We start from the raw sequence: 27,798 nt of genomic DNA on the forward strand, positions 1-27,798 counted from the left end.
ATAATCTGGGAAGTTATTTTGGATCCATTAGAATGATCATGAAAATGTGCTGAGGAAAGTGGAAGGATGTCAAGACAGTTCAAGAGGTTAAGTCACTAAAGAGCAACATTGTCAGACCTTCATATTGGTTCGATTGTCTTGACAAGACAGACAGTTCCAGGCCCCATGGTTCTAACTAAGGTAAAATAAGTGAGTGGTTAAATGTGTTGTGTATGATTCTGCATGTCCCTAGGAGGTCTCCTAGGATATTGGCAGCCTAGAAGCAAGCTTCAAAAACAGAGGAACACCAATGAGCTAATCCCAGCCTAACAACTGTAAATGGACTCTTAGAAATCAGGTACACAGGGAAAGGAAAATACTGTCCCATGGTGTGACAGAGTGACAAAAGTAATGTGGAATTCCCCATTTCCTTAGTGCCTCTGGCAGGGACGCCCCTGAGAGAGGAAAACTTCAGGGGAGATGCTGACTCTAGGAATCACTCAGAAAGGAAAACGCCGGGGTGGCCGTAGGGCCCAGCTCCCAGCGGGGCAGTAGGAATTTGCCAGGGCAATTTCTTTGTTCCCAGCCACTCCCATTTTACTCAGGAACCTGTTGAACATTAACTGCTACTTCTGAGGCCCGGAGGGGGAAGTACCGGCAGCAAGCTCCGGGTGACAGGCAGACAGACAGGACTAGAAAGGCAGCTAACACTGGAGCAGGCAGAGGAGTGAGTTATACACTGCCCCACACTTTCATACAAACCTGTCTCCAGCTCTTCTCCAGGGCTTTCTCTCCTGCCTGTCACCTTCTGGCTGGTTCCAAACCCCATAGTCACTATTGTCTGCCATATATCTGCAAAAGCCTGCTGGGAGCAATTCCAGAGCTGGCATGTGCACAAGATTGCAGAAGTGCCCTCAGAGACCTGTTTGACCTACCTCATTTTGTCTCAGAGATCTACAGGTTCACGTTGTGTAGCTGAGCTAAAAATCCACCAGGCTGATTTTCTATTGATTTAAGGGGGAAAAACCCGACAAATCAAGCAAAACATCCTTACCCCTGACTTACCTAATATGACACCCTGACTTGGGTGCCCACTGCATGAGATCACCTTGAGATGAAGCTGAGAATTGGAAACTGGGTGACCAAGAAACTGACTTGGTTACTTAGCCATCTTGCCTGAGAGCATGCCAAAAAAATGCTGGTCCAGATAGATTCTTACAATACTGCAGTCTTTCAAAATCGATTTAATGGAAGATAAAAATATGTCATTATAATCTGTGTGTGTTTTTAAAAATGTTATTTTACCTACACATTTTCTTTCCAAGACGTCTGGCTACCCATCCTCCCAGGAAAAAGATATTGTTCACAAAATATTCTGCATCCAGTTATGGTATCTATGCAGTCTATCCTTCCTGCAATTAAATTTCCTCCGGACTGAGTAGCAGAAGTCAGAGGCAGATTGTCTTTGTAACTCAGCAAGTTTTGTTTCAAGTTTCCTTGGATGTGTTTAGTTGAAGAGATCAGAAGAATGTAGAAAGCAAGACACAATTTGTTACTGCTGGGTTAAACAAAAGTTGCAAGGAATTTCTTTTAAAAGAGACGAGTATAAAGTGCAAATACTGCTTTAACAACCTATGTTTTACAATTTCCTGATTAATGGATTGCAGTAAAATCAGTTCCCTGACACTGATTACTTCAGCAATTCATTAATAATTACTTCAGCTAGTTTTATGTTGTGCATGGAAGCTGCACAGAATCATGTCTGCCTTTTAACCTGTAAATCAGTTGCTTCCTGGCCATCTAGCTCTCAACTCTGCTATTTTCTGCAGAATATAAAACTGAAACAGGTACAATAGCAGCACATTAGATATCAAAGTATCATGGGTTTTTTAGGAGGGGACAAATATTAATTTCACGGTCTTTGTTCAAAACTGCCCTTGAACTGCTAGAATGGATTGTCTTTACAGGAGGAGACTAGGACAGTTTTTTGCTGTGAACTCAGCTTGTGTTCTGGGTGTAGCCAGGTATCTGCATCGTAAAAAACGTGGCCACAACTGTCTGTAGACCCGCAGCTTTCCTTGCTGGGGGGGCCAAGAGCTGGGTAGAGCTCCCATCCTGGGAAGAAAGAGCTTTAACAGCTGCATTTGGCAAAGTTGTGGGGGAGGCATGAATGTGATTCCTCTGCTTTTTAGGAATAAGCACAAAGGGACTCAATCTGCAAGGGCATTGTTTTAGCGAGCAAGTAATTCACCGATTTAAAAAAAAAAAAATCTAATAGGAAAGGAATCTGAAAAATGAGAGAAGTCTTTTCAAGAGCAAGGGGAAAATCTGGCTCTGCATGAGCAAAAATAATCACAGAAGCTTTCCTGGCCCTGCCGCGAAGTGGCCCCCTGCACCCTGGGCAGGGAGCAGTTGCGGAGCTCAGCTGTGCCTGTGGTTAATAATAAATAAGACTCTCTTGGCCCGGCGTTCTGGCCAGTGCACCCCCTGGTCTGCCTCCTCCCGGGGCTGCCCAGGCACGGCTCCAGCCCCCGCCCGGGCCCCGTCCGTGAGGCAGACGCCGAGAGGTAAGAGACACCCGGCCATCGCTCCGGGGCTGGGATGCGCCGCACGGGTCACGGGGAGGCGGGAGGAGAGCGGCTCCCTGCTGCCTGAAACCGGCACTCTCCGTCTGCACACTGCGCTCACGAGGCAAAAGGTCGTATGGGTCTTTGCAGCAAAACTTTGCCAAGCTTTAAAAATCTTCTGAGCCAGCTCAGGCTGAATGTTGGCCGAGCTTCCCGTGAATATCAGCTCGGCCCCGCTGGGTTTCAGGTGGTGACCAGCTGGTTTCTATCCGCTGGCCAGTACAGCTTGGGCACTCCTTGGTGCTGTGCTCCAGAGTTTGGAGGGTTGTTAAAATTCAGAGCACAGCTCGAGCAGCTCAGCCGATCCCTGGCGTGAGCCTGTTGGCTTAATGAATTTATTCTGAAGCTGACTTTGCCCCAGAGAGCGAGGGGTCTGTAGGCACACACGCAGCCATACCAGAACATTTGCATGAACCCATGAACAGCTCAAGCTGCTGAGCTCAGCACGAAAAGGATTTGGAAAGTGGAAAATCTTAGTGTTTCAGTCAGGTGTGTATTGTGTCTAGTTGATCCAGTCTCACATTTCTTAAATAGCACAGCCCAAGCTGTCCTGTATAGTTGAAATCTTTAGATTTGAGCAAATACACTCTCCCTGGGTATAAGCATTTTCTGTATAGCTGAAGTGCCACACTCTTCTGTACTGAGAGCAGAGCCATGTTAGTGTAATATGAACACAGTACTGTATTTTAATTAATTGCCCTCTGAATTAACAATGGGCACAAAGGACTGAGGAAGGGAATCCTTTCCTCCTAGTGAAGGGGTGAGGAACAGGGAAACTGGAGGGATATGGCCAAAAGCCCAGGAAAAGTGAGTGAAACTGCCTTGAGGCCCACACCAGACCACTCTCTTAACATTTACAGCTCTCTCCCCCTCTTTCTCTGTTTGGGAATGAATTTAATTAGAGTGAAAAGGAGTTGCTAAGAGACCAGAGGAGTTCTGGAGTTTGTTGCTGGGGCTGAATTGCCACTCTGCTTCCAAGGCACTGTGCTAAGAAGGATGATGTAACATGAGCCTGCATAAAGCACTCCCGGCTCCAGGGAAAGATGCTCTCCTCCTTGCAGTCCCAGTCTAGTTTATCAGTTCTCAGCTCCTTTTTGTGCTGCTTTTTTTCTCATAGACATAGGGCAAAAAACAGGTTCATATCCCTATAGCACTACTCTGCCTGGTAGAGTCCTCCTTGTGACCTTTCACGTTGGAGGTGGCAGTGGCTGGGCCTGACATCTATCATAAGCAGGTCACTTTGGAATTTAAAAGGTTTTCTGCTTCAGAATTCTTCCTATTTTTTTACTCCTCATGCTTTCCTCTGCTCCATCACGATTTTAGCCCAGCATTGACAATGGGCCAGGTGACCCCTTCCAACTCCATTTCTGCAGCTTAACATTTTGTTTTAACACCCTGCCTCATGCTTGAAACACCAGGAGATTCCAGGCAATCTCCTAGGCAAGGCCTGTCTACCTTCCAGGGTCAAGGCAAGAACTGATAAGTTTAGCTTCTCAGGGTCACATCATTGCTAAATTACATCTTTCCTTTTCACCTGACTTCTGTTATCTCAGGACCATCCATACACACAAGATGATTAGGAAGATAACATTCAGCCTGGGAAGACACGTGTCCTCCATGGTATGTGGCACCACCCAGGTGAGAAGACTTCTGCATGGTGAGTAGTGCATTCTGAAACAGCTCCTGAGTGGAAAGCACTTTCCTCATCTGAATTCAGCAGACCTTGCTGGCAGTGTTCTTGGAGCACAGCTAAGAGCCACAGTAGTCTTGGTGTAGGGTAGTCCTAAAATATATTGAGTTACTATGGTATCCTAGGTGCTTCCACTCTTTTAAAATATATTTCCATCTTTAGGCATGGTTGCAGGGCTCAGTTTTTTCAATTACATTCAAGTAACGTTCCTGGAGCCAGTAACCATACAACTGCAAAAATGGTGGCAGAGGATCCTTCAGTGATAGCGATGAGGATTATAATTCGTATTAACAGTAGAGATATTTTGCACACATTTCACTTACATAAAACACAGCTCTAGTCTTCTTAAAGTTATTTGTAAATTCACCCCAAGGAACAGCTGAAGAGGGGGATAAATTTGTGATGACGACAATTTGCTTTTTATAAAACAGCTCAGTAGTTACTGCAAATACCCACACAAATAACTCACTCTTCTGTGTTTCTCCCCAGGTGGTTATGTCAGGATTCATCCCTCTGTACAGGAAGCTCTGGTGGAGGGGAGACCCATTGTAGCCTTGGAGAGCACCATCATTACACACGGCATGGCCTATCCTCTGAATTTGAGGTGGTGGATTTTGATGTTCCTCACTCAGTGAAGTTGTGAGAATGAAGCACATAACTTGCTGGATTGGTATCAGTATTCCTGGTCAAACCTAAACTGTCGCAAGAGCAAATGGAAATGTCAGGTTTTTAGGCATGCAGCCTGTGAGCTCAAGTGTAAAAAAATTGGATTTGGACTTTTAAGGACAAATGCGAGAGCTTAGTTTTCTCCTTATCTATCACCTTAAATTTCTGGCTTCCTTTAAAATGGAGCAGCTGATAATGTCACCACTTGCTCTAAAAGAGAGCTATCAGCCTTTTCAGCTGCATAGTTTGTATAGACATTGAAAACACTCTGCACTTTCTTTTCCTGTGTCTTTTGTAATGCAAAAAGGATCGAAGCACAATGGTTTCATCTGTTCCTTAGCCCACTCAGAGCACTACTGTGAGAGCTCCTGGTCCCTTCTCACTGTCTTCTGTACCCTGCACAGAACCTCCCTACATCTACTCTTTATTTATCAATTTTCAGTAGACTCATATTTCATTGAGTTACTGTGCCAGGAATCGTTGCACTCTCCCCTCCACCCTTGCTTCCAGAAAGCACAGAAAGGTTTTGGTATTGATTTTCCATCTTGCTTTTTACCTGACCATTATTCTCCCTGACATTCTGTCTTAAAATGAAGCTCTCAAAACTCGATTTGGGGGAAGAGGTAGTTTCAGTAGTTAAAGATTGTCAAGCATATGTCCAGATAGCTCAGAAAGGGAGAAGAAGCTGCTCCTAAAAAAGATAGTGTGCAAATGATAAGTATAAAATCTATTAAACTTAGGCTTAGTCTGCAGCCCTGGAGTACCCTAAGGCAGCAGATTTTTGGCACTGTTGTTACTCTGTATCTCACTGACTGTATTATGAAAAACATATCCTGGTCCTTTGAGCATTGAGCAGGACTTGAACTACCCGGTGCTTCTGTGAAGGTCTATGATGTCAGAGAAATAACAGGTAAAAGATACAGAAAAGTCTGATTTTGAGAAGATCTCTATTTTCAGTTGTATATTGTACAACCAGATTTGCTTGTAAACCAAGTGATTTTTATCAAATATGAAACACAGAGCTTGGACATTGCCATCCTTGAAAATGGGAGCTCTTCACTTCTGCCAGTTCAGGTGCAAAGATTTCTGCCATGAGGCAGATACAAGAAGAACAGCATGCAGCTGAAATCACAAGAACTGTAGAACTGTGAACATGACAGTTTTCTTGCCTGATTGTTTCCATCCCGAATTTTGTGATTATTGTCTTATTTCAGCATGGCCAGAGAGGTGGAAGAAATTGTAAGAGGAAATGGAGCAGTGCCAGCCACTGTAGGTATTTTAAGGGGCCAAATCCACGTGGGACTCTCAGACGAGGAGCTCGAGTTCTTGGCAAGCAGTAAAAATGCAGTTAAAGTGTCTCGCAGAGATTTTCCTTTTGTCCTCAGCCAGGTATGCTGTGCAAACTTCCTAGTGTGGTCTTTCCTAGTGAAGTATAGTTGCTTTTCTAGTGACAGTATCGTGCCAGGTGGCTTTTAAACCTCTCAGAAATATTATGGAAATTTTATTGGTAAGTGCAAAAGCGGGTCTAGCTAGAGTCAAAATACAACAGAGTAAGGGAATTACATATATAAAATAAGGCTCCTGAAAAGTCATTTTGATTGTGCTGGCAAGCCATGGGCTAAGAATATTCTTCCTGGCATGATAGGACATTATCACATTGCATGTAAACTACGTGACACTTAGGCCATCCCAGGCTTAAAGCGACAGCTAAAGGGGTCACTAGCTGCCCCTGGAACACCCTGCACAACAAAGGCCTCTGCTATCAGGGCAAGAACAGCTTTATAGCAGGGATGACAGATGATTCACAGAATATTCTGGGTTGGAAGGGACCCACAAGGATTACTGAGTCCAGCTCCTAAGTGAATTCCTCTGCCTTTTTGGCTCAAGGAGTATGTGTGTTAGAATTTTACTGGTCAGCTGCTCACACTGCTGTGTGGCAGACCACAGCTGTAGCTGCTTCTCCCTGTCACCCCGGGTGCTGACTGACACTGGTTGTTCCCCAACAGGGCTTGTCTGGTGGCACTACCGTGTCTGGAACAATGATCGCAGCACACAAAGCAGGAATTCCTGTGTTTGTGACAGGTGGCATAGGAGGTGTCCATCGGGATGGGGAGAACAGTAAGAATATCAATGCATTCTATTTTTCACTCTGTTGCTACAGTTTTAGTCAATTCCTTCTTTTTCCCAGCTGTCCTACAGTAAGTGTTCAGACGAATAAAGTTAACATTCTTCTTAATCAAACTATGGTTGCTTTCTCCCTGATGTCCCCTTTCCAGAAGCTTCAAAGTATTCTTCTTGAACCCCAGACAGTTGTTAAGGGAGTGGAAATTTCTCTTTATCCTTTGCTTACACAGGGTTATATTGATATTGTTTGCTGGTGCAACAGGAGCTGACTGCACCTCTCTGTCTTTGTAACAGCTGGATAACCTGATACTGGTTGCCAAGCACAGTGTTGTTATCAGCTCTCTCAGCTGAGGAGAAGAAGAGCCTTGCCACAAAAGAGTGTGCTGTGTGTTAGAGGTGTATGCTCCTCTCTGGAAGATGGCCTGGCCTTGGCTGTAGAGTTGGTGGCTTTTAAGTGCTTTTTCTCTTCTCAGCCACATGTATGTCCAGCACAGCCCAAGTGCAGTGCCCTGGTATATTCCATGCCTTTCAGATATGATGTAAATTCCAGACCAAGGAGTTTCCTGAGGTCAGCTCCTGTGGTATCTTCTTTTTATGCAATAGCATTGTCAGTCCCAAACTCAAAATCTACTTCAATGATATTGCATCTCCTTGAACCTCATCCTTGCTGTACAACACCTTTTTCTTTCTTTTCTACCAAATTTTTGCATGGCTTTTACCAATGTGATCGAAGGGCCAAGAGATAGAATACAAGGCTGCACGTCTGCCCTTAGCCATGTGACTTCTTTTTGTCTACATCTCTTTCAATCTCTAAAGGTATGGTCTAAACCTTTAATATTTGCTTGTGGAGCTTGCCAGTTATAAAGTCAGGCAGTGGCATTCTGGGCATATGTGGCTTTTTAGGAAGTCAGATCTCACCAGCTTGGAGTACAACACAATCACCAACACAATGCTGCTTGTCCCTTGACAGCTCTGGATGTGAGTGCTGACTTGACAGAGCTGGGACGAACTCCAGTCGCTGTTGTATCTGCAGGAGCCAAGTCTATCCTTGATATTGGCAGGACACTGGAATATCTGGTAGGTAGCATGGGCTGTGGTGTCTGAAAGCATTTCTTTGTGAACAGAGTGCCCAGTAGCATTGGGATGGGCCCTAAGCCAAAGATTTTAAGAAGTTGCTGCTGAAAGGATGTGAAGCCATATTTACAGTTTTGTAGTCCTGGGGCTGTACAAGCACTTGGCTGCTCCCTAACATAAATCTATCCGTGTCCAAGGGGCTGTTCCAGCAGCTGCTCTAACAGAGGTCAAAGGTAGTGCCAGCGTGTCCTTTTTCTTTGGCAATAGATTTCCTTTTCTGGGAAGATGCTCCCAGAAACTGATGGATCGGGAAAGCTACATCCATTAAACACGCAATAAAATCAGAATTAAAAAGGGAATCCAGATGATTTTCAGTAGTCACCTTTTAAGGTTTGGCGTGTTGGAAACCACCAGGGCCAGCACTTCAGGTGACAGCCAACACTGATATTTCTCAATCACAAGCAGGATTCGTTTATATCCTCTCAGTTCATTACATGTCTTCAGATCCTAGGGTGGTATCTTGGACTCAGGATGGTGCCAATGACAGCTGCATGGCTTTGGATCTGCCCTGAGCACACACAGAGATGCACATGTCCCCTCTGCCTCAGTGAGCCAGATCTGACCTAGCCACTTGCCATGTCTGGCTCTTGGTGAGAGGATAGAATAGAATGGGATGTACAAAAATAACCATGACCTGTGCCCAAGAAAGGCATTTCTTTCTAGTTAGAAGGAGAAAGTCTCATTCTTTAGTTGGCTCCCCTTTCCCTCCACTGATCATCTGCTTGTCTCACCTCCACTGCTGCAGGAGACTCAGGGTGTGTGTGTGGCTGCCTTTGGTGAATCAAGAGAGTTCCCAGCCTTCTTCTCACGCCAGAGTGGCTTCCAAGCACCATATCATGTCCAAGATGAAGAGGAGGCAGCTAAACTCATTGGTGTGTTTCAGGTGGCAAAAGGCCATGTAAGGCATTGGAAAGGAGGGACACAAGAATTACCCTGGATGAGGCACTTTCTTTAAAAAAAAAAAAACTTTAGGAAAAAGAAAAAATTGCCCTGAAAAATATGCCATCCCACCTTCCCTATTCCTGCATCAAAAGTGCTTTGAAAATACAGTAGCAGAGAAGTCCAGTCTTTACAGCAAGTAAATCTGCAGGCCAGCTGCAGCCAGCTTGGCATGCTCAATCATGTGTCATTCCACCTGGTGGAGTGGAGGCAACACATAATAATACGCTGACAAAAACAGCTTCTGGGGCTTTAGATGGGGAATTGGTTTAAAAAAGAAATAAAAGCCTTTGCCCCTTTTACTGTACAGACAGACTCAAAGGAAATAGGCAGATGTGAATTGGTTGGCAGCTGGAAAAGATCCTGATCTTGCGTCAGCTAAGAACTGGAGCTTGAGCTCTGAGGCTTCCTACTCCCTGTGCCCACTCTCCTCTGTCCTTTTCCTTCAGCACCTGACTTCTGCAAGGAGTGCCACTAACAATATTGCCATCCTCTCCCAGACAGTGCTCTGGGGCTGGGGCTGGGCAGCGGGGTGCTGATAGCAGTGCCCTGTCCCCAGGAGCGAGCTGCCGAGGGCCAGGCCATCGAAGAGGCCATCCAGAAAGCTCTCAGCCAAGCCAGGTGAGGAGCAACCTAAGCCTTTGCCTTTGCTCAGCCCATGGTCTTGGGGGAGTAAACAAATTCAGGGACACTGCTGCAGGAGCCACAGCTTAACCTTGGGCATGGGTGAGCCCACAACTTATTTTGAACTGTACCTTTATCTAACCCAAAGCTTGTTTACAGGACTTGTTGTGGTATGTGGTTATGGAGATAAAGTATCTGCTGGCAGCAGTGCTTCTCCTCTGATGCCATTTCAGCTCATCTCTGGGCATTTTCTTGATATTTGCAGGTCCAAAGGAATCACAGGCAAAGAAGTGACCCCCTTTTTGTTACAGAAGCTCACAGAATTAACTGATGGGAAATCACTGGACTCCAGTATCCTCTTACTAAATTGGGGGAAAAAAAAAAAACTCCTGTGTATTTCCTATCTCTTCCGATACTTCAGTATCTGCAAACAGATGAGAGTTTAGCACCTGCATCCTGATTTTTCAGGAACCTCTTTACTGCCTTCATCCCCTTTTACATTAAAAATTGGAGGGCAGCACAGATGGCAGGTGCTCCAAAGCCCAAAGATACCCCTCACATCTGACCCCAGAGCTTGCCTGCTCTGTATGGAATCTCTGGGTGCTGTTATCTGTGCTGAGGTTGCACACTGGCAGGTCCCTGGGCTTTCCAGAGCACTGTGCTGTACATCACACTGCCTAATCCAGTATTCCCTGTGGGTACAGAGAAAGAGAGACTTGGAGGACAAATACCCCAGCCCTGGGTGTGCAGGAATCCTGCTGCACAGGCAAGAGAAAGCAGAGGTACTGACTGGGATGCCAGAGCAAGATCTGGGAGAGCAAGATTCACATCCAGGCTCTGCTGCCAGCCCTCTAGGAGACCTGACCAATCAGGGCAGAATGGTAAAGGCATTTTTGGATATGAGCTATATGCAGCCACAAAGCAGGGCTTTCAAAGACTCTGATACTCTGCTCCCAGTGCAATTTGCTAAAAAAAAAATTGTTTATAGTGACTTGGCAAAATCTCAGTAGGTGTCTCTTTCTGGAAAAGCTGACCAAGATCCTCTAAGGTTTTTAGGCTCTCTGCTTTAATTTTATTATGTCACATTCTCTTTTCTCTGTGAAGCCCTTGCTTCTATCTCTCACCTGCCAAGGGCAGGTTTTCACTCTGAGGACACTGGGGGAGGCAGGTGAACAAAACAAAACAAAACCAGACTTTTCATGCAGCGTTGTAACCCACTATACTTGTCCCCAAAGGATTGTGGTATAGGGGATTGAATTTACCAAGTCCCAGCATGTATTTCCTGTTTTCTCCCTCTAAAAAGTTCCTACATAAGCTTCTAACAGGTCAGACTCGCTGGTATTTTTAGTTTTCCTCAAAGCAACGCCAAACAGACCTTGCACTGATCCAGAACAATGCCAGAGTGGGCAGCTGCATTGCAGTGGCCCTGAGCAAACTCCAGAAAGCCAGAAGGAAGGGGAACCGGCCTGGCCAAGAGGACACCACTGCACCCCAACCAGTGAGTCCTCTGCTGGCCTCTATAGGAATGCCTCTCTGCTGACAGCACAAGATAAATTTATATCTGTTCCCAAAAGTATAAATGACTCAGCCAGGGACCAATCATTCTGCTTTGCACTCTCAGACATTCTCCCTTTAGTTTCCCTTGTTATTCTTGAAAGATAAGTGTCTTCTCCTCCTCCCCCCAATCCACATTTACAAGGGATAGACACTGACAGTGGCCTAATCTCATTAAGTCTTAGGTCATCAAGGCCATTAAAACTTTAATCACCTTTTCAACTTTTACTGTGCCCTTATGTATAGCTACAGCTCTATAGCTCTTAGTACCAGAGAACTTGTGACTACAGGAGTAGACCTAGAAGAGGGTAGGGAGAGATAATTTGAGCTGCTGAGCCATAAATGTTTATAAATATCTCTTTTTGTTGGCCTCCTGTTCATGATTGACAAAATCACAAGAGTTACAGCACATCCCAGAAAGATCTACCATAACTCTAATACTCTGTTCACTCTCTTGTATTTTGTCTGTGCCATGTAATTTGCAGGAAACCTATTTTAGGTGGTCTTTAGAGACATGAAAGATTTTCTAAAACCCATTTGCCATAAGATGTGTCATCATAAAAGAGGGCAGTGACTCCAGAGGCAATAACCCAGCATTTGATGAGAAAAAGCAGCTGTATGTCCCCAAAGAATCTGGAAACTTCCTGTTTGTGGAGCTGGACTGCTTATTCTGGCTTTGTAGGACAATAAAATAAGTGATCTGTAAAGTGTCACTGGGTATGGCAATTTCTCCTGGGAGCTTGCAAGAAACTACTGCATTTTTCTGCCCACTTTTTCCCATTTTCTTTGCTGTTTTACACCCCAGTGCTTGAATGTTTCTGAGGCCTGGTATATCACACAGAGAAACCATCAGCATCCCTGTGTAATATCCCACCTGCCACAGTGGGGCTGGCTGTCAGCAGGAATAATTCAGAAAGCAACAAAGAGAAGATTTTGATTCTTTCTGATTGGGATTGTACAAACCTGTATCTAACTGTTCAACATAAGCACTGGCCCTTACACTGTAAATGACAGAGCTTTCAAGAGGGTGGTAGAAGTGACTAGGCAAAGCAAAGAAGACTTGGAAACTTTTTCCTGATGTCTTTCCAACCACTTTTTTTACCTTTTTCTTCCCTCTTAAAGGTGGTGATTGGCGGTACCAACGTTGACTTTATAGCCAAGGCACAGAACCCTGACATCCTGGTACTGTATCTGTAGCAATTTTCTTAGCACCAATGTAATTCCAGCTACTTTCACTTTTTTCCAGGTGTGGCAAGCCAAAGGGGCTGGGAGGAGGGTGTTATCCATGTATGATATCCACATGTGTGCATGCACACACTTGGGAGGTGTAGCCTTGCATATTTGGTGTGTTATTTAGGTGGATAATGGAGTGATACATACTGTCCTACTCTGTCCCCACGGTGAAAATCACCATCCCTGACATTCAAAAGAGGGACAAAGCAATGAATCATCCATGCACTCTCCCCACAGCGGGGACATCCCCGGGTAAGAGCCATCTCTGGCTGTCTGGAAAGCAGCACAAATAGGAGCAAGAGTCTCTGTGCAGAGTACTCATGAAGGGTTTCAGTCTCACACGAAAAAAAGGGGGTGAAAAAGATGCCTTTAAAAAAATAGAACGTTTTAAATGTTACCAGACTCCCTTTGTCTCAAATTGGGTTGAACAAGAAGCAAACAAGAAGCTGAAGTGGACCAGACCTGGGACTCCCCCATGCAAATGACAGCCATCTGCATGGCCTGTACAGATTTTGGTGAGCTATACGAAGTACTGCAGATTGAGGTGGTGAAGCTTGCTGAAAAATTGTTTGGTATCTCAAATCACTCTGTGATGATAGCCAAGGCAGGAAGCTTCTGCCATCAGATGGGACAGCCTGTGAAGACCTCTCAGTCAGACAGGGAAAATGTGCTGGGGAAGCTGTCTGTAAGGAATTTGGCTATTTAATGATACAGGGGCCAAACAGTGTTATAATGGTCAAGGGTGAAATATGCTGTGGCATCCGTTATGAAAGCTTGCAAAAGCAAAAGTTCAGCTGCTTCAGCTGTGATGTAACCAATACCATACATGGCCCACACTCAGCCAGCAGGACAAGGAGATGAGCTGTGTCCAAGGAAGGATAGGCACTCTGTGGCATGTCAGACATGAGTGCACATCCCTGGACTACCTATAGCATGGTGAGAGGGCCAAGGACCAGTATAAGTCCTGCTGGGAACAGCTGACAAGGGAAAAAGGGAAAATGTTGCATTAAAAAGTGAGGTATTAGCTGCCCTTCTGCCTTCAGCAAGCCTTAGAGCTCACGGTGCATTGTGGCTGGTACCCAAATGCCAAGGCACAGGAGGATTTGGGAACTGCCACCCAGAAGGCTCCTGCTGACAGCTACTGTGGTTAGGCACAGAGGAAAAGCCCCTCTTAATATCATTGTTTTGGCTTTTTAAAGACAGGCTTTTTCAAAGGGCTCAACACCCAGCACATCCCACCTTTATTTGTGCCTGCTGGATTTGTTGCAGAGCACTGGGTACCACTTACTCCTTGTGCTGTCTCAGCAGGAAAGCAGCTGTATTCTGACCTGGTTGCAATTCCCACATGGTGTAGGAAGTTGCTGGGAAAAGCATTATGGTTACCATTCTCTCAGGATACTCAGAAGTTGAACAGAGTCTCATTTTTACATTAAGAATTCAAACCTCTTAGGACATGGAAGCAAGTCCCAGAAAGTTCTTCAATTCTCTTAAACTCTGCCAGAAAGCATCAGCCCAGCCTCATTTCAGATCACTTTTAGCAAGCCTATTTTCACCTAAATTCTTTAAACTGAGCCAGCCCCCCCACAAAGCCAAGAAGAGATATTTGAATACCACTCAGACTTGGAGTTACAACTGAGTTGACAAGGTGTGATGAGAGCTGCTCATTTATTTTTCTTTAAAAGGCAGCTGCTGGTTTCTCTCTCACAGTATCCACCTGCTGCTTTAAAGAGAGATTTAGCATCTTCGTGTTTTTAGGCCCTGTGGGATTGTACAACAGGAGAGGTCACCCACAGCTGGATCCCTGAGCAGGAGGCTGCTACATCTGCTCTTGGGGCAAGGCTTGGCATAAAAAAGACACCCAGAAATTCTGCCTCTGGGGTGTATGGGGAACTAAAAGAGAGGTTCAGCATGCCAGACAGCGAAAGGAGCTGGTATTTTCACCATTCCTGCAGGCATAGGGTTTAAAACACAGATAATAGAATTACATGAACAGCAGTTTGTGCTTATTGCTTATAGTAGCTTGACCCTCTTTTAAAACTGAAATAGGGGCCAGTGTTCAAAGCCATGCTGTTTGACTTGCCTAAAAAAGCACCCTTTTTGTGTTTTGGGGTGTCGGGGGTTGGGGTTTTTCCCCCCTTGGCTGCCTGTACTACAGAGAGTGAGCTTCAGAATTAAAATAGCCAAACTCATTTTGTTTTTGAAATCTGCCACTCTCAACAGGAGACAGTTGCAGATGGAAATATCCTCGTTCCCGACAATACCAGTAGCAATTCCCAGGGAGCACAAGCAAAGGCAAGGGAGGAGCATTTGTGTTAATGAGGAGTGACAAGCAGTGCAAAGATGAACAAAGGCCAGAGGTAGCTTATAAACAGGCAGTTCTGCTCAGGTGGCCTGAACAGTTTAGGGCTTGGAGAACTGCCAGACAGAAAAGCAAAAGTATCAAAAATTAGCACCAAATCCTGCAGACTACAGAACTGGGGAGAGTCAGAGCCAAGAAAAAGAGCCTGAAGGTCAGAGGAGATAAATAAAATATCATATTTAGATAGGAGAGCAGCCCCTCACAGGGCTGGATGCAGGAGAAAGCATTGTGTGCAAGGGACAGATGTGCAGCTTCATGCAGGGGGAGAAGAATCCTTGGGGAGCTTCAGAATGAATTTTGAGAATGCCCAAGCACAAGGGATGGGTTTGGGGTAGAATATTCCTTACAGTGAGATGGCAAGACATTTTCATGGTTAGAATAGAGAGTTGGTGTTTACAAGCAAGGAAATGTTAATGGGTGTTAAGGGGTGTTCTGGGCAGCTGGGTTGGTGTAGGGCAGAGGGACTGGGCCAGGGGCTTCTGTGTACAGGCATTAGGACTGCCAGTGGCAAGCTGACTTCAGAGATGGAAAAGAGTTTTCAGGATTGTATGAAACAAGAGCTCTAAAACCACTTGATAGACAGATGAAACCCAAATTGATCTGAGCACTTACTGATGTAATTCTTGTGGCAGAAGAATTAGGATGACATGGGTGAGCGACTGCCTGTGTTGTGACAATTTGTCTGTAACAGAGAGGCAGATGGACAGAGAAGTGGGAGGCAGAGGCAAGAGAAAAGAATTTGGTAGCCACATATGTGGAAAAGAAGGGCATTTTTAATGTGGGATATGTTTGGGAAGCAATGGGTGAGTGAAAAACTCTTCAGTCTCTGAAGCAGATCCTTCCATGGATAAAGTGCAGGGGCAGCACAGGCAAAGATAAGAAATCTCATTTTACTTTCAAAGAGGGAAATAAATAAATAAATAGATAAACAAATAACTCCCACAAACTGCTTAAAGCAGGAGCTAAGTGGCCTGGAAGGCAGAGCCCCAGCAGCTTTGGAGCCCCAGGTTGTGAACTGGTGAATTCAGAAGGCTGCTCACACTGACTGAAACACTCCTTAGCCATTCTAGGAGGTCTTCACAAATAAAACCAAACTAGCAATTCATGGGGAGATCGACTGGGTCTCCCCTCCTTGAAAGCAGGCCTTTGTCATTGAGACAGAAGAGAGGACACAGTCTCAGGCTGTGTCAGGGGAAATATAGGTTGGATATTAGGAAGAAGTTTTTCACTGAAAGAGTGATGATTAAATATTGGAATAGTCTGCCCAGGGAGGTGGTGGAGTCACCGTCCCCGGATGTGTTTAAAAAGAGACTAGATGTGCCATGATCTAGTTGAGGTTTTAGGGCTGGGTTGGACTCAATGCTCTTGAAGGTCCCTTCCAACCTGCACACTCTGTGATTCTGGGACTGAAGTCAGTAGATGGTTCTGGAAAGTTTGTATTGCCCTCAGTCTGTCAGCTGGATGCCCTCTGCTCCCTCTGACTGCTGATCTGTGTTTCAGCAATATGAGCATCACATGTTAATGGAGATGTAGCAACTATGCCAAGCAGTCCTCCCAGTTTTGCCAGTTAACAGTTCTTTCTTCCAGGGCGGTGGGCAAACAAATGCTGGAAGAGTGAGAAGAACCTTTGGCGGTGTTGGAAGGAACTTGGCAGGTGCCTGGAGCTTGGGTTTGTCTGCGGGTGCATGCCAGCTGTGATTTGTGCTTTGGTATTCCTACAGCAGCAGGAGAGGGTGAATGTTGACAAGATTTGGGACACGTTAGGCAATATACTAGTGGGCAGACTGCCTGGAAAAGGCGGGGCTCTTTCCAAGAAATAAGAGGGGAGGGAGTTGGGATCAGGAAAAGGAAGGCCCACAAATATTAAGTTAACTAGCACATGGTGCAATAACCTTGAATCAAAATAAATAAGCATCGGTGTCTCCAATGAACTACTGAGCAGCCTCAGATTTAATTAATGCCAGAATATAGACACTATAGAAATATGCTAAGAGCAAGAAGTTGAAAAGAAAAATCATAGTTCCAAACTGATAAACCACATACCATGGAGTACAGGAGATACTTTAAAAGAAGAAAGGCTACAGTCCTATCAATGAGAAAGGAGCACACAGTAGCTCCTTGTGGCTCCACCACAAGCAGCAGCAGACCAGTATTCTTGTACTGAAGTTAACAGGGACAGAATACAGAAAGGTTTTAGGATTATTTCAGCTTTTAGACATTTCCCAATGTCCCAACACATATCTACTGCCACTTCAGATCACTAATGAAGGAGCTTGAGTGGAAAAAAAACCCCAAAACACCCACACCACCCACGGAGGTACAATTTGTAATAACTTGAAAGGAGAGGAAGGGTTTCCCATTAATACATTCAGATTCAGTGGTTCTGGTGAGTTATCATGGTGGGAACAGTAGTGTGGGAGGGCCAGCACCAGAAAACGCTGTGCTCAGAGGCAGCGTGGGAAAACCCACATGCCTGTGATGGTAAAGGAGATGATGCCAGAAAAGAGCACAATTTCTTCCCCCTCTTTTCCCCCACTCCCAGATGTTCCAAGTAAGCTTAAATTTCAGGGTACTGGTTCAGCTCTCTGCAGGACATTTCACTCAGCCCTAGGCAGACTCTTGCAGCAGCTACAGCTCAATTTCATCTTGAACATCCTCTAGGCAAGGACTGATGAACATTAAGTTTTTCAGGAGAGGGCTTTCCTAGAGACACCCATGCTGCACCAGCTGTCACTATGTTCACAGTAATCTGGTGGATTTGTTAATAGCTTTTGTTTCCATTTGCTCTTTAGACTGTTTAAGCCGTCTTGGACAAGCTCCTCGCTTTTTATCAGCCCTGGGGAAGGACGAGCATTTAGAGTCTGTCCTGCACTACTGCCACCACATGGTACGTTGCACAGAAGTGGCACCTCAGGAACATGAAAGAGATGACATCACAGAGGGAAAATTCTTCCCAAGCCAGTCAGAGCCCTCTTCCATCAGGCTAAGAGTAGGAATAATTCAAGGCTTTTTTAGCTATGGACAGTTAGAAGGCAAGGAACCACCTCCAAAACACAGGCTGGGTGTATTTTGGAGTCTGACCCATGGGCTCTGAATTCAGCTCCAGAAAGTGGTGCTTGGAGGAGAGAGAGGTAAATCAGGAGCAGCCATGTACAATTCTAGTGGAGGCTAAACATAGCGAGAAACATGCAGACCTTGAACCCGAAGACACACAAAGCATTGCCACAATCAACCTGCTTTAGTTAAAGCCCAAGAGAGAAAAATATGAAAGTGGAATTGCAGGTTGGGCACCTCCCAAGCTCAGAGGAGCAGGATCCTCTACAGAGCTACATACACTGCTTACCTGTGCCTTGGGGAATACTTGACTTCAGCAGCAGCTTGTCCACAGGTCAGGGAGCTGGAGCAGCAGGAGCTCCCCAGGACAGCAAGGCAGAATATCACCGCCCCAGCAGGGAGCAAAGAAACCCAGAGGACACCTCTAAGCTAGGCCATCAGGCAACTCCATGGAGAAAAGGCAGGACTGAAGGCCAGGCAGGGTGTGAGTGTAGCCTCCAGGTGAGGCTGGTCAGGGTGCTGACTGTTAATAGTGTCCTCCTGAGCCCAAACAGAACTCATGGGGGCTTGGTTCTGGCTACCTGAGCAACTTGGCAAATGAAGAAATGAGAACATAACTCTGTTATGGGTTATAAAGGCTTCACTATGGCTGGTCTATAATCTCTTCTCTATGCAGCACAGTTTGTGCCATCCAAGCGAGCAGTCTCCCAAGGGAAGGTGGACTTGCTGGCTAGCCACCAAGCAATCCTTGCCTGTAACAAAATGCATTCCCACCAGTGTTGGAGAGGAACCTTTCCCTAAAAACTCAGCTTCCTGCCAGCTCCTGAGATAGATACATTTCTCCATCCACATGGTCTTTCCAAGATATGCCCTGAGTTCCCTAAGAAGATCATTCCCAGGAGCCACAAAGGAAGGACACCTTACAGCTCTCTGCCCCACTGCTGTAGAAATGGCTCCAGAGTGTGTTCAGAATTGGGCTGGGCAGTCAGTGGGGTGGCCAGCATAAGCCACTGCTGTCTGCAGGGTGCCACCAAGAGATGCTGTCCCACACAAGCTGTGAGAATGGGTGACTGGAGCAGGCAGGGGTGCAGACCACTCCTCTGTTACAGGGGACACAACCTGTGGAACTGCACAGCAGAGACCTGCCACTCATTTACTAAAGGATTGCTTTAACCTGCAGCAGTTGTTGCATTGTAAATATTAAGGAATAGCCACATGCCAGCATTGTCCAGACTGAGATACCCCTGACAGGCTGCTTATCCCAAGAGGGAGCAGTGAGCTGGGCTGGAGACCAGGTGGGCATAGAAGGAGTGAGCTGAGTGTGGCAGGGAAGAGAAACTTGCTCAGTGTGTGACTGTTCCTCCCTGTTTCAGGACATGAGCAGCGTCCTTCAGCTGGAGGGGCAGAGCACAGCCACTTACTGTGCCGTGGTCACCAGTGCTGGGGAGCTCAGCGTCGGCTTGGGAGACATGGACATCCACCACCAGATAACACAGCAATATGTATGCAGCCCCTCAGATCTGTGAGCTTTTCTTGTGGGAAAGAGGGTGGGCCTGTGAGAAAAGCCCCCTGGTGATGCTTGGGCCAGGAGGGAATGGGTGTGCAGAGGGCATGGGAGATGCTAAGGTTAACCCTGGACACTGGCCCCTGGCACAGCAGCATAACAAGCCACCAGAACCCTCTACTACTGGTGACCCAGATGGAGTTTCTGTCTATTTCTGGTTTATAAATACCACCACCATCGTCCATGATGTGTAGGCCAGAAGCCTCTTCATTAACTTGTCCAAGCACACTTCAAAATCCACATCTTAAAGCCAGCAAGAAATCAACCTGATTATAACCCTAACCCATACGTTTTCCTTTAGGGAAAAGCAGGAAGAAAGTGGACAGAACACTGGTTAAAGCAAGTTTTCTGTTCCGTCCCCTCCCTACCATCCCTGTTGTTTCTACACACTGAGTTGTATCAATAGAAACTGTTGCTCAGCACATCCAAACATTCAAAAACCTCAGGGAAACATAATGGCAGCAGTGATTAAGGAGTGATTTAGTGAAAGCCCCATCACTGCACTCTCCTTTCCTACTCAACCTTTTATTGACAGAACAAAAGCCTGCGTTTCATGACAGCAACATGGAAGCTAAGTGCAATTTACTTACCAGTGGCATCTCCATGAGGTGGAGCCTTCCTAGGGAAAAATCTGGTCATTACTCCCACTTCCATTTCCACCCTGCCTCTCCCAAGCCTTGGCATGGAAAACCATTACCTGAGAGATTCATTCTCCTGAGCTTTACAAAGCAGCTGTGATCAGTGGAAATTCTAACCAGCCTTGTGCTGCAAAGTGCATTTTGGCAGCCCCGCTTTCCACCAGGGCTGGCAGAGACACGGAGGGATGCTGTTCAAGTGCCCAGAGCACTGGCCTGGCATCCCAGCAAGTGGTTGTGCAACCTCAGCGACCCAAAGGAGAAAACAGCAGCTCTCTTCTCCCCTGCTCCACTGTACCCCATCCCTTCGGGATTCAGTGGGGCCCAGGAGTAGAACACCCTGCTGAACAGCCTGTCTTAGGAGACAGTGTGCAGAGAGGACATCCAAATGACACAAATGGCAAGCAGAGGTGGAGTCAAGCCAGGGATGGCCCAGGGACTCCTAGAGTGGGATTAAACAGCAGCATTCCATTTCCCTGTAGTGGTCCAGTGAGGACCAGCAATTACCTCTCTCTGCTGGAGGGGCCCTGCCCATTGAGTCCAGCTCTTAGTGGCCAGGAACAGGGGAAGAAGAGGAGACAAATGGAAAAATCCATTTTCCTTAGGGAATCACTCTTTTAGGTTCATGCCTGCACCTAAAGGCTGGAATACAAGTCCAAATCCTACATCAAGTCTGACTAGCAATGATTCTGTCTCTCTGCAATGACTCAGGCTGTCTCTCCTGTGTGTCCTGGATTTTAACTAGGTGTCCCAGTTCAAGGAGAACCTGTGCCAGGCCCCGCTTGTTTGCATTGATGGAAATGTGCCTCTCTCCACTATTCAGTACGTCTGCCAGCTAGCTAGAGAGCACCAGCTAGCAGGTAAGGAGAACTTGCCCTCACAGCATGTGTGCCAAGACAGCCCAGGCATATCCCTGCTGCTTGCTAGAGATACCCACTTACTGTCTGACATGCCAGGTTATTCAGCACTTCTTTCCGTGCACTGCACTCTGCTTCAAATGGATAAAACACTTCGGATTTCTCTGGAGTTTTCCTCTTTGTGCAGCTGAACCACATTTCCTGAGGCATAGTTGGTAAAGCCCTTGAGCACTGCCAGGAGGCCAGGGAATGCCCCTCTCTGAGCCTTTTAATCTCAGTGCGAGTGGCAATTTGAGCACTTCTGCCAGTTTGAGCAGCAATATAGTTTGCTTCTCAGAAAAATCCCCGAAGAATCTTTTGAGAGGAATTCTCTTCCATTCCAGGAAAAAAAACCCCACTCCCTTCCACTGGTATGCTGGGGACCTTTCACAAGGCTTCCTAAACCTTTGGAGTTACACCTTCCTTTTTAAAAGCAAATCCCAAAGAAGGGCACAGTGATCTCAAAACCTGGCAGAAGCTCCAAAGCCAGCTAATTGGAGTAACAAAAGTGGGGTCTGGTTATATCATCCAGAGCTAGAAGTAGCTGTCTCATTGCTGAACACTGAGAAGAAAACCTTGGGAGACCTTGTCCCAAAGTTTGGGGGGAAAAATATTTAAGTGTTTCATAATTTAAAGGTGTAACTCTAGCTGTGCAGATTATGCTTAGTGTTCTACTCTGCATCCTGCTCTGACACAGAAACGAACCACTAATTAATTCATTAACTAACCAATTGCATTGTTGTTTTGAAGTGTGCTATGAGCCAACAGATGAGAACAAGGCCTCTAAGCCATTCCTCTCAGACAGCTGGAAAGCACTCACATACATTTCCCCCAACCTGCAAGAGCTGAGAGCAATCAATCGGACCCTTGGGAACCCTCTGCCAGCAGGTATTGAATACTCACAAGGGTCAGTCACACTTTTAGATAACCTAGATCCTGGAGACGAGCATTTTCTGCTTCAGCCTCTAATACAGGCAAATGGGGTTATAACAGAGTGGGGATTCATAAGTGTTCATGGTGTCTTGTCCCTTACTGCCATCTCTGTGTAGGCTGTATGGACTGGTGACCTATCAGAGCCCACAGCAGGCCTGGGATGGCTCCTTGCCCAGAGCCAGAGGTCCCATTTGCCTCACTTCATCACCTAAACAGGAGTAATATCTGGTTTGTCAACGCGTCCCTGAGGCATGATGCTCAGAGGACACCTGTCCCAGCAGTACCACCCTTTGCAGAAGTGACACACCCCACCAAATGCAGATGGAAATCCAACAGCATTGAAACAAGGAAGCCATGCTTTGAGACAGCTTTTTTGATCTCTACAGACAAATGCTTAGTCCCTGGAGAGCTGGGTTCCTCAGCACAGAAGTACAGTGTGGAAGTCTAACTCTGGAGAATTCCATGTTTCCCATAACATAAATAAAATAAAATAAAATAAAAAAACCAAACCAAAACAAAATAACCCCCCATCCCCCAAATCACATTTCTGAAGTGCCCATAAATAGCAGTAGAAGTGTCCGTAACTAGGCTGTGTCAGCCCACAGAAAGGCTGGTTGAGGACCTTTGCAGTTAGAGCACATTTTCCCCTCTCTCCGAAGAGCTGCCGTCCAGGTTGGAGGATGTTGTCCAGGCTGCAGTGGCCCTGGCCTGCCCTTTGCTGGCCCACCTGCACTGTGTGGTGGTGACCCTCGGTGCTCACGGCGTCCTCCTGTGCGGCAAGAGCCTGGGAGGGAGCATCTCCCTTTATCCAGGAGCTCATGAGCAGGTAAGGGCATGGAAAACTACCTCTGAGCTCTCCGTTGCTTCTTTCTGGGACCATATGGCACTGTTGCTATTTCTGGTGTCATGGCAGCGGTCCTGGGAAATATAGCATCACTGCTGGAAAATGTATGTGTTTGGGGGGGTGGAATACACAGCTCTGAAAGAAAATCAAATTGTCTGTCCATATACTGCTGGCTCCTACCAGCAGTGTTTAGAGTCAGCTAGAATTAAATGTGCTGGTGTGAATATTCATGAGTGCGAGCTTCATTTGCAGGAAGCTTCATTTAAATGATCAAAGTGTGAAAAAAGATTATTGCTGCCTTTTTTTTTTTTTTTTTTTTTTTTTTTTTTTTTTTTTTTTTTTTTTCCCCATCCCTGGGGATCTGGCATCAGGCGCATCAGGCCTTATCAGCTTGGGCAATTCCCACTAACTTCCCCTCCCTCCTCCCACAGAATGCTGCTGCCGGGCTCTGTGCTGCCCACTACCCCGCCATCCCCATCGGCAGGGAGGAGATAGTCAACGTCTCGGGAGCTGGTGACAGGTATGTCGCTGCTTTGTCCTCTCCAGCTGCATGTGAAAGGGCCATAATGGGATTCCTTTGCAATTCCACTGGGAAAGCAACGACCGACACCCTGCTGCTTGAGGAGGAGACACTAAGGATCTGAGAACAGGGCTGGTTACAGTGATTCCTCTGCAAAGCTTGCTAGAAATGTCCCCCGAAGCATCTTGGAAGCCAGGCTTGCCATTATTAGCTTTGCTTTTCTTCAAGATCCAAGCCTTTCCTGGCAATCTAAGAATTCTGAATTACTCCGGGCTGAGCTGCTAAAAGCAAAGTAAACCACCTTACATCAAAGCTGTCTTACTAACTGCCTTACTTCCACACTTCTCCAATGGAAGTGGAGCTGCCACTCAAGAGCTAAAATGGCCCTGTAAAAGCATTTCATCAGGTTCTGCATTTGCCTCTGGCAATTTTGAAGCTCTTGCTTCAAAAGAGTCTGCTGTATAATTCGCCTGGCTGTTCACACAATGCCATACATAGAAGTGGGGAATGACAGCTATTATTCCTAGCCCCAGTGATCAATTCTCAGTCTGTCAGAGTAATATTTTATTATGCTCCTTGTTAACTTGACAAACTATATGTAGCAGTCAGGTTGTTTTTTTCCTTCTCACTTCATACGTTGCAGTAATTGATTCTGTCCTTTCATTGCCTTGGGCTAGACCAAAAGTCTGTATGTGACAGATATTTCCTTTTCCCTTTCTACTCTTACCTACCAATAACTCCACATAGCAACACTTCTTTTTTCTCTGATCAGTGTACAGAATGAGAAGGTTTGTGTGGTTTGGTTTTAAACATAGAGAGTCCTCAATACTTTACTTAAAACCAATGAACTTTTAGCCCAGCTGGTAAGCGTGCTTAACACCAGGACACGCTGTTTGTGTCCCAGATCACCTCTGAGATGAGCTGACTGCAACTGCAAGCTGGTCTTCTCCAAAGAAGACCACATGGGGTTTTTAGCAATAGGTGTAATAACAGCAGAGGAATGGGGGCTGGAGGAGCGTAGTGGGGTCAGCCTGACCTAAGGAAAGCTCAGCTTTGCTCACTGCCTCGGGCAGGTGTCCCCAGCCAGCCCCTCCAGGGACACAGCCTCCCCTCTGCACCATCTGCTCAAAACACAAATACTCTTTACTGCATTACAAGTTGGGTTTTTTTTTCTAGAGGCTAATGTAAATGAAACATCTTTCTTAGGGGTTCCTTTTCCTTTCTGAAATTCAAGGGAAGACCAAAGGTGAGATAAAATGCCAACCACCTCCACTGAGTTACGCTGAACAACTTGGAAGCTTGTTTTTCCTTCCAAACCCATCTGAAAGCTTGGGGCCTATTATTGCTGCCATTCCTGAAGTAACATTGCTCTGGAAGTTCCTCTCCCCAGAGTCCCCAATTCCCCTATGCGGGGGAATTTTCATAGTCCCCTTGTTCATTCAGGGTGTTGGTGGTTTTTTAGGTTGTTTTTTTTCCTAATAACCAGAACTGCTACCTGAACTCTGGAAATCCCTAAGAGTGCCAAAACAGGCTGGAAATGCCAGGACACTGCAATGCCATACAAGCCATCTCCACAGCATATAAACAGGTTCCATGTCCCAAGCCCGGCTTGGTGGCACTTTCAAATGACTACTGTAGAATCACCGAATGCTTTGGGTTGGAAAGGACCTTTAGTGGTCATGTAGTCTGAACCCTTCTGCAATGAGCAGGGACATCTTCAACTAGAACAGGTTGCTCAGATCCCCATCCAGCTAGGGATGGGGCATCCACCACCTCTCTGGGCAAACTGCTCGTGTTTCACCATTCTCATTGTAAAGAATTCTTTTCTAATGTCTAAAATGTAACACTTTCCCAGCTCAGCCCCCCTGAACCTTAACACTCTAGAAGCACTGATCAGGGGACAATGTAATCCAGAAACAGTGACCCCAGGGCAATTCATGCCTCCCCTCCATCTTATGGCTCTTCTACAGCTCCAGAGATCCACCCATGAGCTGAGCACCTGTGCAGTGTCTGTTTGCTCCTTGCCCCCAGCTGCCATGACAACCTAACACCACATGCCCACACATGGCATTGCTAGGGGATGCTCCCCCAAATATTTACTCTCAACTCCTGGAGCTGTTGAGAGATTGAACACTTTGTGGACGTCGTAATCTCCAGGCCTTTGTTATGGATAAAAAGATGTTGATGTAATTAGGTGGAGCGCAAAATAAAGGCTCCTTTTTACCTTCACCATAGATGTGCTTATTAATCCTAGCTGCCATCACATTCTCCTGTCCTTGCTTCTTCCTCTAAAAGGTGATTGTCTTCTCTGTTCTCTTTCCCTTCTCCTTTGTCCTCTCCTAGCTTCTGAACATTGTTACAGTAGTTGCTGTGAATAGAGTAGTTGCTCCTAATCTATCCCAAACACTGCATTCACATCACTTTTACTGGGAATTTTCAAATGAAAAACCACAGCAAATGTTTCCCAAAAATCTGGCTTTCCAGTGTAATTTCAGCTTTGGACTTCTTTTTCCAGCTGTGCCTGTTGTCCCTCTCACATAGATACAGAAACTTTATCTCTCGCCCCATCCAACCCTTTAGGGAGAGGAGGCATCAATATAATGAGGACATAATGAGGCACCAACTAAGAGCAGAGAAGTGACAGAAATAATAGAGAGCAGGGGAAGATTAGATTCTTCCCTTCTTAGGCTCCTTTCTTTTCTCCCACATCACCTGGAAAACTGAGGAGAATAGAAAGCGTGGTATAAGAGGAAGTACCTCAACTTAGCAGATGAGAAGAACAAAAAATGCAAATAAATGACACTATTTGGTACTCCAAAAATAGATGTAGAAAAAGCAAAACCCATTCACTGTAACCTCAGCTTTCCTGTGTGACATATTCTCTTGCTGTAAGTGCTGGTTGGAATCCAAAGGGAAGCTCTTACAAACGAACAGCCACATTCCTGGGTTCAAAGCTGTTCCCCCTGTGTTCAAAACCATCTTTCTTTCCCCCCACAGTTTAATGGCAGGAATCCTTGCAGGGATGCTTGCTAAACATGACACAGGCACGTGTGTCCGGATGGGTCTGCTGGCTGCCAGTTTGTCTCTCCGTTCCTATGAGCCCATTTCCCCAGAAATCAGCATTTCCAGTGTCAGCCAGGAACAAGTCAAGAGCAGGAGCTGGCCAGAGGCAAAGGTATGGAAGATGGACTAGAACACTGTGGCTTTCTCATCTATCACCTCATTGCACTGGCAGCATTCCTATTTTCAGGAACTGGACTGTGTTTTGAGCTTTGAGAACAGTCTTCTGCTTTGGTCCTGATTATACCCTCAGGAAAGGAGGCCTCAACCAGGGAACTTCTGTGGAATGAAAAGCTGATTTCTGATCTTTCAGACCTCCTGGTTTCCTGACCTCCAGGCCTTCTAGCTTTTCTGTTGAGGGAATTTTCTCTTCCTCCACCTTGTGTCACTGTTGTCCATTATCACAGTAGCTCCTCTGTCATTGACTCCTGGATCTTCAGGACCATGTGTCTTCAGCTGGGCCCAGCAGCAACATCTGCTCTTGCTGCTTACTTTTTCCCATCCAAGAAGTCCCGTGGATCACAACCTGTGGCACGGTGCAGCTGTCAGGAACTGACACTGCAGGACAACCTCATCCATGTTCCCAAGGCAGCCAGCACACACCACACCATCTTGCTCTGAAGTCCAATGCCCCTGGAGAAAGTAAGCAAGACAAAGTAAAGGAGAGTGACAAGGGACCAGCTGGTGGCCTTTAAAAGATGACAGCCCTTTGTTCCACATGGCTTTCTCTGAACTTGGGGCCTCCTTCCTTCTTTAGTCCCAAGTATCAAGTCTGAAGTGAAGGAGATCAAGAGAGGGAGCCGAGGCATCTCCCATGGAAGCAATGAGGAAAAGTCACCCTCTCTCTCTAAGCATGTAACGTGCACAGGATGTAACTGCAGGTGCCAACAGATCGGTGAATGCTGAAACTCATTAAAACTGACTTCTAGTCGAGTTGGGTTGTGGCCCTGGCTGGTTCTTGAACCTGACTGATAGCAAACCTGGAGGACAGACCCACCCTCTGTTTCATCCAGGGACCACATCAGTGAGGCCCCTTGGCTGAGGAGCAGATCCCTGGTGTCTGACACAGCGCTGAGGTCAACCAAAACTTGATCAGGGCTAACACCACTCTCCTGGGAGGGCTCTGCTATTTAACGAGTGAGCTCCCAGTGCAACTGATGGAGGCATTAACTGGGTGCCTTTCCTCTACCTGAGACTACTCCCAGCTCATAGCAGCTGCTTCCCTCTGAGCCCAACACCTTTCCATCAGACACACAAACATTCACCATCAGCTCTCCCTTTACCAAGACCTTGCTTGCCAAGTGTGGTTCACCTGAAAGATTCTGTGCTCAGATGCCACGCACCCGTGTGTGTACCTTGAGCA

The 27,798-nt window shown here is 46.2% G+C and overlaps 1 protein-coding gene and 1 long non-coding RNA gene across 2 annotated transcripts; one reads left to right on the forward strand and one right to left on the reverse strand.

The window, feature by feature from the left end:
• The first annotated feature begins 3,918 nt into the window (after window positions 1-3,918).
• On the forward strand, window positions 3,919-27,368 carry LOC136361652 (uncharacterized). The gene is made up of 18 exons (XM_066319702.1): window positions 3,919-4,263; window positions 4,786-4,900; window positions 6,177-6,351; window positions 6,969-7,080; window positions 8,057-8,163; window positions 8,966-9,092; window positions 9,660-9,780; window positions 10,049-10,134; window positions 11,157-11,281; window positions 12,460-12,519; window positions 16,517-16,583; window positions 17,722-17,816; window positions 19,357-19,485; window positions 20,928-21,042; window positions 21,829-21,966; window positions 22,671-22,837; window positions 23,287-23,375; window positions 26,373-27,368. The coding sequence occupies exons 1-18, from the start codon at window positions 4,179-4,181 to the stop codon at window positions 26,566-26,568; spliced, it is 2,109 nt and encodes a 702-aa protein (XP_066175799.1). The 5' UTR covers window positions 3,919-4,178; the 3' UTR covers window positions 26,569-27,368.
• Window positions 4,557-9,072, reverse strand: LOC136361653 (uncharacterized). Its single transcript, XR_010743671.1, has 2 exons — window positions 8,952-9,072; window positions 4,557-4,993 (listed from the first exon to the last, which is right to left on the reverse strand). It is a non-coding gene; the product is annotated as an uncharacterized lncRNA (long non-coding RNA).
• Window positions 27,369-27,798: the final 430 nt, after the last annotated feature.

This window comes from Sylvia atricapilla, chromosome 5 (genome assembly GCF_009819655.1).
Source record: "Sylvia atricapilla isolate bSylAtr1 chromosome 5, bSylAtr1.pri, whole genome shotgun sequence".
Taxonomy (NCBI): domain Eukaryota; kingdom Metazoa; phylum Chordata; class Aves; order Passeriformes; family Sylviidae; genus Sylvia; species Sylvia atricapilla.